This window comes from Mytilus galloprovincialis, chromosome 14, assembly GCF_965363235.1.
Source record: "Mytilus galloprovincialis chromosome 14, xbMytGall1.hap1.1, whole genome shotgun sequence".
NCBI lineage: Eukaryota > Metazoa > Mollusca > Bivalvia > Mytilida > Mytilidae > Mytilus > Mytilus galloprovincialis.
The window spans coordinates 15,704,391-15,717,164 of record NC_134851.1 but is presented as its reverse complement, the minus strand read 5'-3'; the positions used below and the strand labels follow the sequence as shown (position 1 = coordinate 15,717,164).

Below are 12,774 nucleotides of genomic sequence, written 5' to 3'. Positions count from 1 at the left end.
ATACTTGTATCAAAATCGTGATTTTGTTGGAATTTTATAGCTATCATATTGTATATTCGTCTCCAAGACAATAACAACATATTAGTTGTTATTTCATTTACTTTTTTTTTTTTACATCTTATGTTTAATATATAAAGATTTTTTTCTTCAAATAATCTATCATAGATATGGACCATAATTTGGTATTCTGCCTTTGGTTTCTTTTTGTATCCTTTTTTATAAGTTCTAAAATTTTAACTTTTATTTTGTGGGTTGTGTTGGTGTTAGAATAGTATGAATGGAACAATTGAGTTTTTCGAGAAAAAATTAATACATTTTGATTCACCGTTTACGTGACAGGAAACCAAACAGGAAACCAATCTTTATTTTCTTTATTTTGCACAATATAATTCAAAAGGCATAAATAAACACCATTACTAGTGTTACTTGCTTCATGTTAATATTTAAAATCTATTTTCAATGTTATATTAAAGTTTTTTTTAAACGTGACAGGAAACCATAAGAAACCAAAAGCATTTTTTTTAGTTTTATTTTATTGCAAAATCTGCTTAAAATAATCTGAACAGTATACTTTTTCTTAAAATCCATCTTAAATGTAACAGTATTATAAAACTCCTAAATATGTGCTTGTTTTGAAAACAATTAGTACAATTTATTCAGAATTTTCCATATTTTCTTCATTGATACAGGATACCATAATCGTTGTATCTTGATGTTTTGGCCAAAAAAATATATTTATATTTGGTTTTGAAATTCCAGTTATATAAAATTTATTCCAAATCATTGGCAATGTAAAATTCTTTAAATCCAGTAAAGAAAAAAACTTTGAACTTGGAATTAAAATCTTTAAAATAGGCACCATGTGATATTTGTGACCTGTACACCATCTACATGGTTTCCACATTTTAACCTACTTTAGTGGGCTAAAATCAATAAAGTACTTCCTTTCAAGTCATGCCTGGTAAAAGTTTACTTTTCCTTTGACAAGTTTATTGCGTTTCTGAAAAGTGTTTGCAGAACATGAATAAAAAAAAATAATTAAAAATTGTGACAAAGTTACCAACTTTGTACATTCCTAGTGTAACGGTATATTAACATGCATTTTTCATTTAATTATCTTTATTCACCTAAAATATCCAGTAATATTTACTGCTGAAGCAAAATCAATCCAACGAACATCGGCACCATGATAAGAGACGTAATTTCGATCGAATTTTCCAAGGACCCTTTACATCGTTATTGGGAAACGTAGTGTGTTTAAACGTTGGTCAAATTTGAAATCGATTTTGTCAAGTCATTGGGCATTTATTTTCACACATTAGATCGTATGTAACATTATACACATAGGAATAATAATAGACCCCCGGCGCAATCTCTTTGAAAATTGTATTTTCCTTTTTTAAACAAGTGGAAACAAGTCTACAGATTATGTTTGCTAACATCCCGTTGGAAACAAAAACAATGTTTAGAACTAGTATATCGTATGTCAGGCTGTAAGGGCGTGATCACATGTTAGTCACATGTTTCACGTATGACCGGAAATGATTAGAACTTAAGGACAAAAACAATTTTAATAAATAACTGGACTTCTGTTTCGTGTGAAATGTAACGCATAACAATAACGCCCTTTTCTTACTTAATTATTACGAAGATCAAAACAAGAATGTAAATCATCTCTGATTTACCTGTTTGAACATCTCGCGAGAGTTCATATTTGCATATTGTTTTTAAGAATTCTATTACAACAAAGCAGATTACAACATCTAAAATTTGCGTTACGAAATCGGACACAAAAATCACGCCACTGTTCTTACATCTGCTACATAAATACTTATAGTTCTCGGCATTTTCTTCTCACTATTCTTATTGGTCCATGTTCTTTGTTATTTGAAAGCAAAAGTTACGAATTTGCCGGTGACGATTATCTATAAATCAGTCAGCGTTATGCTCTTCAGAAGCAAAAAGTAACGCGAGAAACGACACAAAAATACGGTTGTAGAATCTTTGAAATTAATAAAAATAATGGCATCTTTAGATGTAGTTACAACTTTTCTTACAGTAATTCAAATTTTATCACTTTTCTATAGTTATAGGAAACGGAGCCCAATAGCAAATTATGGTCCATATTTTATAAAACTTTTTACAATATCATGAAATTCATTACATGATGTCACAAAGAATATTGGTTTTTAGATATTCTAAAAATAACCGTGCAATATGCATTTGCCTTGCAATATGCTTTTTGCTATCTGCTGTTTTCTCTCTACCTTTAATATGTGACTTTCCCTGAACGAATCAAATTAGTTAAAATATCTAAATATTGATTTCAGAAAATTATTTTATAATGGTTATATTCTCCCACTGATAGATTATTGTTGTACTATTTGAAGTGGTTGTGCTAAAAAATAGCTAGTCAGAATAATAAAATAACAGAAAAGGGCTGCAAGACTCATTTTAGATGCTGATCCACTTTTATCATCAGCTCCACTGATTGGATGGATGACAGTAGAGCATAGAATCTCATACCACAAATCTGTTTTGATGCAGAAATGCCTAAAGAATGAACATATTATGCTGATACAATGTATTGTTGAAAGTATATGATAAACAGATTAATACATAACTTAACATTAAGTGGTAACATTTGGTCAAATTAATTAATTATACAAGTGGTAACATATTTGCTCAAATTATACAACATAATGTAAAAATCAGTAATGTCTCTTGACAGTATACATGGAATGTTAGACCGATCAATGCACAGGAGTGGCAACATAAGTCCAGAACATATGTTCAGTATATTCATAATTTTATGTTTTCCGTGGTCCGAAGGGCAGCTAGTTTTTAGAAGTTTCAATGTATTTATAATTTTATGAGTGATAAGACAAGATTATTTATTTCTAAAATCTGCCAGGCTTCGAACCCCTACAGAATCAAACAGTTGTCCGCTGAAATATCACGCATCTGATTTTGTTAAAATATATGATAAACAGAGCATGGTAAAATCCGTATTGCATGCTGTATCACCACTCAACCAATCTCAGCCCTCAGGACTTGAAGTGATACAGCACGCGATGTGGATTTTGCCATGTATTATTCTTTATCGTACCTCCTATAGATTTATGGGGATATGATTGGTTTACGGAGTACAGGTGGTGACTATATATATATTTGGTATAGGGTGCCCTTAACAATACATATGATGGTAAGTTATCATATATATATAGGGTTAGCAACCATATAGGGTTAGTAAGAAGTTACTTCCATTGCAAAGCAAAAAAGTAATCTGAAAGGTTTAAACAGACGAAGAAACTGATAATGAATGATTGAAATACATTCATGAAACAAATTTAAAGCTAATTAACACATTGTTATTGTTGGCATTTGTTTTTTGAATAGAAAAATGGTAGTAGGTTCTTAAATATATGTCAAAACTAAGTATTGAAGACTTAACACCAATTCTCTGTAAGGACCAAAAATACATGGCCACGCATGGACATACATTATATTAAAAATGCAATCACTTTGTTCCTTTTAAACTAATAAAAGAAAACAACAAATTTTTTTTTCAATTTTCTTCTTCTAGTTACCATGGAAACCATTTGAATTTGGCATTATTTGATAAAATTCCGTGTTTTTTCATGTAATGGCAAAAACCTAAATATTAGCATTATTTAGTGATTTCTGATAATTTTGTGAGCAAGAAATTGTTACAAAAACTTTTTGAACTATGTGTGTTGCCTTCATATTAAAAATATTGTATTTGGAATCTAAAAAATGCTTTCAATATGATGAAAAAAAGATAAAAATGATGTATTTAAATTTACTTGAAAAAATTATAATCCACCTCCTAAGACCTCAAACTATACACATATGCTTAGATTTAATACAAGTGAAGATATGCAAAAAATAAAATTAGTGGGGTAAGCAGTCCCTTTTCTGTAAAAAAGGATGCAGTATTGGTGAAATCAGCATCTTTTTGCATGAGTTACTTCCCTTTGAACACTTCTCTTATCATTAGGCATAAAAATAGCAATGGAGGGAACTTGAGACAAGCAGACACAGCATCATGAACATGGATAATTGTAACTTTAAACCTTTTTTAACACATATTAATTGCAGTCAGCCAAAATCAGTTAAATGGGACCATAGCAATTACCAAAACGGCGAGAATCAGCCTAACACTTTCACAGTTATAACTTATTTTTTCTTAAAGTGGTATATTTCAACTTCTTATTTCTTGATTATGAGCACCAAATAGTATTATTTGAAAAAAAATTCAGCAACTCACTTAAACCACGTTATTACGTGGTGTGAATTACGTTACTTGCTCTGCTCTAATCTTTCTACAGAAATAACCAATATGACAATCCGAGATAATCATAAATCGAGATATTAAAAACTTCAATCACATATAAGTTTTCGAAAACATCGATCTTTGTAGACATTTTGCATTTCTAATTTTTTTTCCCAGGTTTTTTTCCGACATCATAATAAATTATCTTCTGATGTTTTTCTTGAAATTGAAATACATATTTTTCACGTTTGAATATATAATATATAATCGCAATTGAATGCTAGAAATATTTTTCAAATCAATATAAGTATATATTTTATTCCATTTAAAAAAAAAATCTGTCCATAATTTCATTGCATTAACTGAAATATTCTGCATTGGAAAAGCATCAATCAGGTAACGTAATTCACACGAATACTAAAATGTTTTTAAATTGCAATGTTTGACAAAAATGAAGTATATATATATATGTGTAGCAATGTATTATGAAGTTTGATTCTTTGTTTTATGAATATATAATGAATGGTGGGTGTCTGGAATGTGTTCTGGTTTTACAGTATCATAAATGAATAAACAAATAGTATTCTAATTTGATTTAATCAACAAAATTCAAGAAACAAACTTTATATCAACAATCAAAATATGAAATTCATAACGTATAAGATAGAATTTGAAAATTTAAACCATTTAACATATATATTATCTATATTATACGACAAATGCACAGAAACAATATTCGTGAGTCAGTGGTAACGTAATTCACTCAAATTCATTTAGACAAAATAGTAACAAATTCAGCAAAAACGCCAAATATCTCAATGTATTTAGGGATAAATTTGATAAATGGTCGATATTACACTTAATTTAGCATTCATAAAATAACAGATAATCATCAACATTCACTTTTTGTGAATTACGTTACCACAATTTAATAAATAAAGCACATGGAATGTTTGTTTTTATAGTAGACTTTCTATTTTTCTTACATCATCCGGTAATAATTTGTACATCCTGACAGGTTTTCTGCCTACTGGAGCCGGGTTTTTGACCTGACAAACGATGTCTGTCTCTGTAACCCACAGTTCTTCAGGTCTTGTTGGCCACTTCATGGTGTGGAATACAGGATTGCTCTTGGTTATAAATGCCAATTGATATTCATTATCATTGTTATCAAAATCAAGCACCTTACAAATGTACCAAACATTGTCATATACACTCGCCACAAACGTGTCCTTTTGGTAGCTCTGCTCAAACACTATTGGCGGTTGTGCTTGTAATGACTCTCCTCCTTCTACATGTCGCTCTACTTCTTCTTCCTGTGGTTCATTTGCTTGTAATTCAATCTCATTGCTTTCAGGTGCATTTCTTTTTTGTTTTCCCTCCAGAGAAACAGATCGCCAGTCGTCACAAGCAGGATGAAAGCGTCCGTCACTAAAACAAAGTAGACAGAAACATGAGGTGTTTCTTATGCTTATTCAATTTCTTGTAATAGGAACAACAGCATGTAGTTCCATGGTGCCTTTCACTGCAACGGCATTCCATTCTTTCATTTCGTTGTTTGCGCTCTGACATTTGGATTTAGGAACGAAAATGTAAGTTATGTTACAATGTACTTGTTTCTACGTTACAAGAAGTGTGAATTACGTTTTCTCGATAAATGAATATGAACCATCACCTTACAGAACTTTCAGTGCTTTGATTTTTAATAGTGTGTTTTTGCATTTTCTCGAAGCACAAAATTCGTCTGCTACAGTTTCCGGTTTTAAGTTATGAATAAAGGAAATATTTTTGCACCAAACACAAGGTTAAAAGAAAGATTTAGTTTTGCCATGGTAACGAAGTTCACATCACGTATTTCACATTTTATGATGGAACAAGATTTTTTCCATGAATAATTGCCTTGAACAATGTCAACCATACATATTTTTTGTTAGGATTATGGTATTGTTTAAATATTCGGTTAGTTTTATGTCTTGTGAATACCTTATTATGAAATATTGACGTAACGTAGTTCACATTCTTAAATAAATAAAGAAAAAATGTTCAAATAAGTTTGTTTATATATAGACACATATCTATATTACACATTACATGATACACCTGTTTTTAAAAAGGTATATGGCTATTATTTCGTTCTTTTAAGACAAATGTTCTCGGCAATATTTGATGGTAGACATGAATTCTTCATGTCCGTAACGTAGTTCACATAAAATGACTGGACATTCGATAAAAAACTATTTTTGATGGAATTTTAACTTATACACGTACCTTGCTATTTTTATCTGATTTTGTAACTGTAGAAAGGTAAACAGCGCGCAAATTGTACCGTTATCGATCATACTTTGCTTCGTAACATGCAATGTCCTTTTTTGCAACCGCTTTTGGACACAGCGTTTTGAGTTGGCCTTCAAACTTCAAAATATCATAACTTTTTAGTCTGTCATCAGAATATCACATAATTTAAGGACTTTTTTGTAATTTTTTTATTTTATAAGAATACACACCGTTGTTAGACCAACTAGTTTGTTATTTGATCTAAAGCATCAACGATATGCGCTGGACTCGTTTATGTGGTATTGGCTCCATTTAACTGATTTTGGCTGAGTAATAATGATTTTTTGGCTATAACCTCATTTCCTGAAACTGAAAAACATACGATTCTTTCAACTTTTGGCTTACTACTTGGAAAACCTACAGAGAATTTCAACATTTGTATTTCACATAAAATTCAATATGATTTTGATCATCGCCTGAAAACCAAATCGAGCCTTTGCAGTGTTCCACATTTTTTGTCAACCCATGTTGACATCAGAAGAAAGGTCCATGGGGAAAGAAAGGTCACAGTGGATATGATGAGGAAAGTGAACAGCAATACTGGTATCGTTCTAACCATTGGAACAGGTAGGCATTACCTTTAATCATTGTTATTAATATAAACATGCATACTATGTACAGTGACAATATACATGTATATAATTTTGAGACTGGCAATACTTGACACCTCGAATGTACCCAACTTACATGACTTAGGAAATCTAGGGTGAAATGGGAATGGGGAGAGGAGGTGTTTACAGACATCAAATTTAGGCAGCATTTCCATTACAGTCCAGGCTTGTAAAATATCACCTGCACCTGTACAGTTTTGTTCTCCAGGCCAAATTGTATTAAAAAAAAATCTGGAGGGAATGGCTTTGAGCTTTTTTTCTAAAAAGTGTCCTGTCATCATGGTCATGTCTTCAACTCTTGTCAGATGCTGAATTATCCAGAAAAGCTACAAAAACAGTATTCTGCATTAGGCATGGACCATTTGTTTTTCTGGAGAGGCTGGTTTGTTTTGTTGTTCTTATTTTTTTAAATATAAATCTGGCCTGTTCAATTGTTAAAAGAATATATTCTGACTTTATGTTCAGCAAGTAAATGCATAATGTGAAAAAATATCCTTGCTTGGTATGCATGGTACATTCCGAAATCGGTGATTAGAGTTCGTGATTACAAACTATCTGTGCGTACTGTAAAAAAAAATGTCTACATATAAAACCTTCACTATAATACAAAATATGAAATGGAAGAATTATTTAAAAATCTGATTAAGAACTGTAAAAAATGCTCAAGGTAAACAAGTCAACTATCCAAAAACAGAAGGAGAAAATATAAACAATCTCAAATAAAGTTAATATACACAATATATACAACATATAAATAAATTAAACTTGTTAAAATTGTTGAAAATAGTCTCTTGTGATAGATTTCCTCTTGAATGGAGAAAACATTCTATGTCATGTATGTCAATAAATGTGGGGGTGATAATGAAAGAAAAGATAAAAATATGAAGCTTCTGAAGAAACTTTGACACTGTAATATATACATGTAATAGGTATTATTCAGTTATTTAAGGGTAATTTGCTAGACTTATTCATTTATATTATATTATTTCAGTGATATGCACAAACTGCCGAAAGAAATTGACAAAGACTGGTAAAGAAACTGAAGAGCTTAAAGAAAAAATGGTAAGATATAAAATAAACGCATAGATACCAGGATTAAAATTTTATATTTAGCCTATAGGGGAGTGTATTATTTGAAAAAGACGTCTAGTTAAGGACGTTAATGCACCCACCTAAGATACGGCTAATTTCTTTTTTAAATGAAAGAATAATGATTAAACTTTGATTTTTGCCCGGTCGTCACAAAATTGTACAGTGCAGTTTTTGTATAATTGACGTTTATTTCAGAAATTAGTTAAAAATTATAAAATTACAACATGTTTTTCAAGTAAAGGAAATAAGTCATATCTCTTCTTTTAGACAGAATAATTAAGTGAATTAGATTCTTAAAATATTAAAAAACAATATTTACAACTGTAAGTCCGCATGCTTTTGCATTCGTTCTATTTATTTGACATTTGATACGAAAATTTTCATAATCCTGAACTTTTTGGATCTATTAAATTTTTATCAAATACTTTTGCACTCTTTCTGTTTTAGAACAAACCAAATAACTCGTCAGTTATTGTTTTTTCATTCAAGATCAAGACTTTATCTCAACATTTCTTAAAATCACAATTTCTGTAATTTTATGATGTTGGGTAAAATTACTATAGTTTCCGGAATCCCTTATCTATTTCGTTATCGTTTTTCTAGTGAATATATTAGTCAATTTCCGTACAATAAATCATATCTATCATTTTGCTGCATTGATAACCCATTGGTGGTCTTGGCCGTTGCTTGCTTTTTGATCGGGTTTGTGTCTCTTTGACAAATCCCTCATGTCCATTCCCAATTTTTAATTCAATCTGTATATATATAGTAGATCTTGTGTTCGCTTTGAGCAAAACATCTGCTGTACTGCTTTATGCCCATGCCAAGGAAGTTGTGTTTTTATGAATATGTTGACCGATAAGAATATTGAGATTACAAGTTAAAAAGAAGCTATAATATTCCGATATCGCAAGATTCGCAATATTCCGACACTTAAATGGTCCAACACCCCATTGATCCGACGTTTCGATCATTTAGGTTATACGCTAACGGAATTTTAACATAAGAAAGCCAAATAAAAGGTTCAATATAAGGATAACCTTGTCCTCCATTTGAAGCGGTGAAACAAGATATAAAAAGTTATATTTTCCCCTTGCTTCAAATATTTATTTTCGGATTATTTATATCAAATTTGCAAATATCAGAGGCGGATTTAGGGGGGGGCCCAGGGGGCCCGGGCCCCCCCCTTTTTGGGAAAAAATTGGTTGCTTATATAGGGAATCACTGAAGCATGACTGGAGCGGGCCCCCTCTTAGGTCAGTCAGTGGGCCCCCACTTATGAAAATTTCTGGATCCGCCAGTGGATATATGTTTGTAAATACTTGCAATCAAATGATATAGAGGTATTATAAGATTTAGACAATGCAAGGGCGTCTACAGATACATTTGTGTGACTTAATGGTTGATTTTCAATGACTCTGAGAGAAAACGTTACGTAATGTGTGTTACCGTTAAATTTATTAATACTATAATAGAAATATATTTTCCCAACAGTAATACAGCATTCCTATAGAATTGCTTCGTTTTTGCATTTGTTTTGACTTGATTTTTCTATTGAAATTATCTGTGAATTGAAATTGCACCCATAACCTCGATTTAAAAATAATTGCACCATAATTTCTTTTGATGACCGGGATATTTAGAAAGTACACATTCTTAGCTTTCCAGTGATATGATTTTTACTGTATGATAATAGCATTTAAATTAACGTAAATTCCATATTTTTCGAATTGGTGCTTAGCGGGCTAATATGAAAAGTTTATCACATGCCTTTCTGTAACGTTATCGCATGGCATTCCGGTGATACTCGGCATGTTCCGGAAAATACACATCAATGCTACGGTTTCAGTGAAAAACATTACAAAGTCGTGTACAAAACAATCATTTGGATACGGAAAAGTATAGTGTAAAAAAAATTATTAAATAAATGCATTTTTTAAAAGTTTCAAACATAATTTAGAAAGTTACCTTTTCTTCTGTGTTGAGGCATATGGTAAAAATATTTCATATCGAATGTACTAAATTTGGGGTCCGATGTCCATGAACTTTTCACTCTTTGATCCTTTATTTGGGAACCACGTAAAAGGATCAATACATGAATCTGTTATGTTTCTCCATTGTTGAAGCATATAATAAAAAGATCATAACATGACATTTTTCATATCGCATGTATTATCAGCCCTCAGTCAATATCAGACCTCGAGCCATGCAGCTCTTGGGCTGATATTGAACCTAGGGCTGATAAAACATGCGATATGAAAAATGCCATGTTATAATCTGATAATATCACTCGCCTACTAGACACGTGTTTCTTCTACAAAAGACTTATCAGTGACCTCAAATAAAAAAATGTTAAAAAGGCTCAGAAAGGTATGAAATTAAAGAGCATTGAGGAATCATTCCTAAAAGTTTTGCCAAATACAGAATTACATTTGTATATACAAAGTTACAATGTGCTTTTTATTTTATTTGAAGAATTTATTTATTACCTTGGTCCAATAATGTAAATTTCTAATTAGGTTTATTTATGTTTGTTTTTTTTTGCTAGATATGCACAGCTGATGAAATTATGGATTGTAATCTAGAACATCCCTCTGAAAGCACAGATATTTCTACCTTGTCTGAAGACAAATGTCTACTGGTAAGCTAAAAAAAAGTTTCTGACATGTATAACATGCTTGATAGAAGTGTCGTTAATAGGTTTTTAGCAGAAGTAAACCACTGTGACCCTGTCTGTGCTCAGTAAAATTATAAGATATGTTAGAAAAAAAACCAGTTATTTCCCTTTGTAAATATTAAATATATGGAAAATTTCCAAATGCTCATGTGTACATTTTTTCCATGAATATTATGAAACTTATATCATAGGTTTATATTAGAAATGTCTCTCACAAGTTAGAAAATCAGTGCAGATAATCTGGCTATCTCCTACTACAGATCTGTAGGTTCAGCTTTAATAGTTTGTAGAATGTTCATCATACAAAGTGTTAAATTTATAATTTCCTATGGTCAAGTGGGGCATCATTTGTGTCTTACAGACAGCATTACAATTTTGAGTTCTAAGCCAACACCACTGTATGTTAAAAACAAAATATTTGGAACTATACTCATGCATACAGCAAGCAAAATAAAAGGGGGGAGGGAATTGCGTAAATCCAGTTTTTCTATCAATCCATTGTTTTACTGTTTCAGAAAAATGCAAATATAGAAGGAGTACAAACCCGTAAAAGAAAACTGAACTATCTATCAATTACTACAGGGGTACATGTAAGTAGATTATAGAGTAATATACAGGTTTATCTTGTAAGCTTGTAAAATAGTTTAGGATATATGTGTTAAATGTATTAGTTTATGTGCCTGTCTCAAGTCAGGAGCCTGTAATTTAGTGGTTGTTGTTTGTTTATGTGCTGCATATTTGTTTTTCGTTCATTTTTTAGCTCACCTGGCCCGAAGGGCCAAGTGAGCTTTTCCCATCACTTTGCGTCCGTCGTCTTCCGTCGTCATTGTTAACTTTTACAAAAATCTTCTCCTCTGAAAGTGCTAGGCCAAATTAAACCAAACTTGTCCACAATCATCATTGGGGTATCTAGTTTAAAAAATGTGTAGCGTGACCCGGTCAACCAACCAAGATGGCCGCCACGGCTAAAAATAGAACATAGGGGTAAAATGCAGTTTTTGGCTTATAACTCAAAAACCAAAGCATTTAGAGCAAATCTGTCGGTAAAATTGTTCATCAGGTCAAGATCTATCTACCCTGTAATTTTCAGATGAATCGGACAACCTGTTGTTGGGTTGCTGCCCCTAAATTGGTAATTTTAAGGAAATTTTACTGTTTTTGGTTATTATCTTGAATATTAATATAGATAAAGATAAACTGTAAAAAGCAATAATGTTCAACAAAGTAAACAGCAATAATGTTCAACAAAGTAAACAGCAATAATGTTCAACAAAGTAATGTTTACAAATAAGTCAACATGACTGAAATGGTCAATTGACCCCCTAAGGAGTTATTGCCCTTTATAGTCAATTTTTAACAATTTTCATAAAATTTGTAAATTTTCACTAACATTTTCCACTGAAACTACTGGTCCAAGTTTATTATAGATAGAGATAATTGTAAGCAGCAAGAATGTTTAGTAAAGTGAGATCTACAAACACATCACCATCACCATAACACAATTTTGTCATGAATCCATCTTTTGCTATGTTTAATATTCACAGACAACAAGGTGAGCGACACAGGCTCTTTAGAGCCTCTAGTTTTGTTCTAGGTTCCACGGTGACCTAGCTTCCATTTTCGAAAACTGTGATTTAAATGCTAGTCTATTAGAGGGATATTTCCTTTTCATTGGTTGTAGATATGGAATCTTATTTTACCATGAAGTCAGATTTGAAAATGACTTTGGGAATGAAGATATCGTAAAGACTGAATGTCAGTTT

The 12,774-nt window shown here is 31.4% G+C and overlaps 1 protein-coding gene across 1 annotated transcript; it reads left to right on the top strand.

The window, feature by feature from the left end:
* The first annotated feature begins 6,906 nt into the window (after positions 1-6,906).
* LOC143058754 (uncharacterized) lies at positions 6,907-12,572 on the top strand. Its single transcript, XM_076232202.1, has 4 exons — positions 6,907-7,198; positions 8,234-8,304; positions 10,883-10,975; positions 11,527-12,572. Exons 1-4 carry the CDS (start codon positions 7,147-7,149, stop codon positions 11,614-11,616), a joined length of 306 nt encoding a protein of 101 aa, XP_076088317.1. The 5' UTR covers positions 6,907-7,146; the 3' UTR covers positions 11,617-12,572.
* The last annotated feature ends 202 nt before the right edge of the window (positions 12,573-12,774 follow it).

What these genes read in the sequence shown, in the direction of transcription:
- LOC143058754 (XM_076232202.1), top strand. Translation starts at nt 7,147, where the DNA reads ATGATGAGGAAAGTGAACAGCAATACTGGTATCGTTCTAACCATTGGA. An exon ending in AAGAGCTTAAAGAAAAAATG is followed by an intron (nt 8,305 to 10,882) that starts GTAAGATATAAA and finishes TTTTTTTGCTAG; the next exon opens with ATATGCACAGCTGATGAAAT. An exon ending in CTGAAGACAAATGTCTACTG is followed by an intron (nt 10,976 to 11,526) that starts GTAAGCTAAAAA and finishes TTACTGTTTCAG; the next exon opens with AAAAATGCAAATATAGAAGG.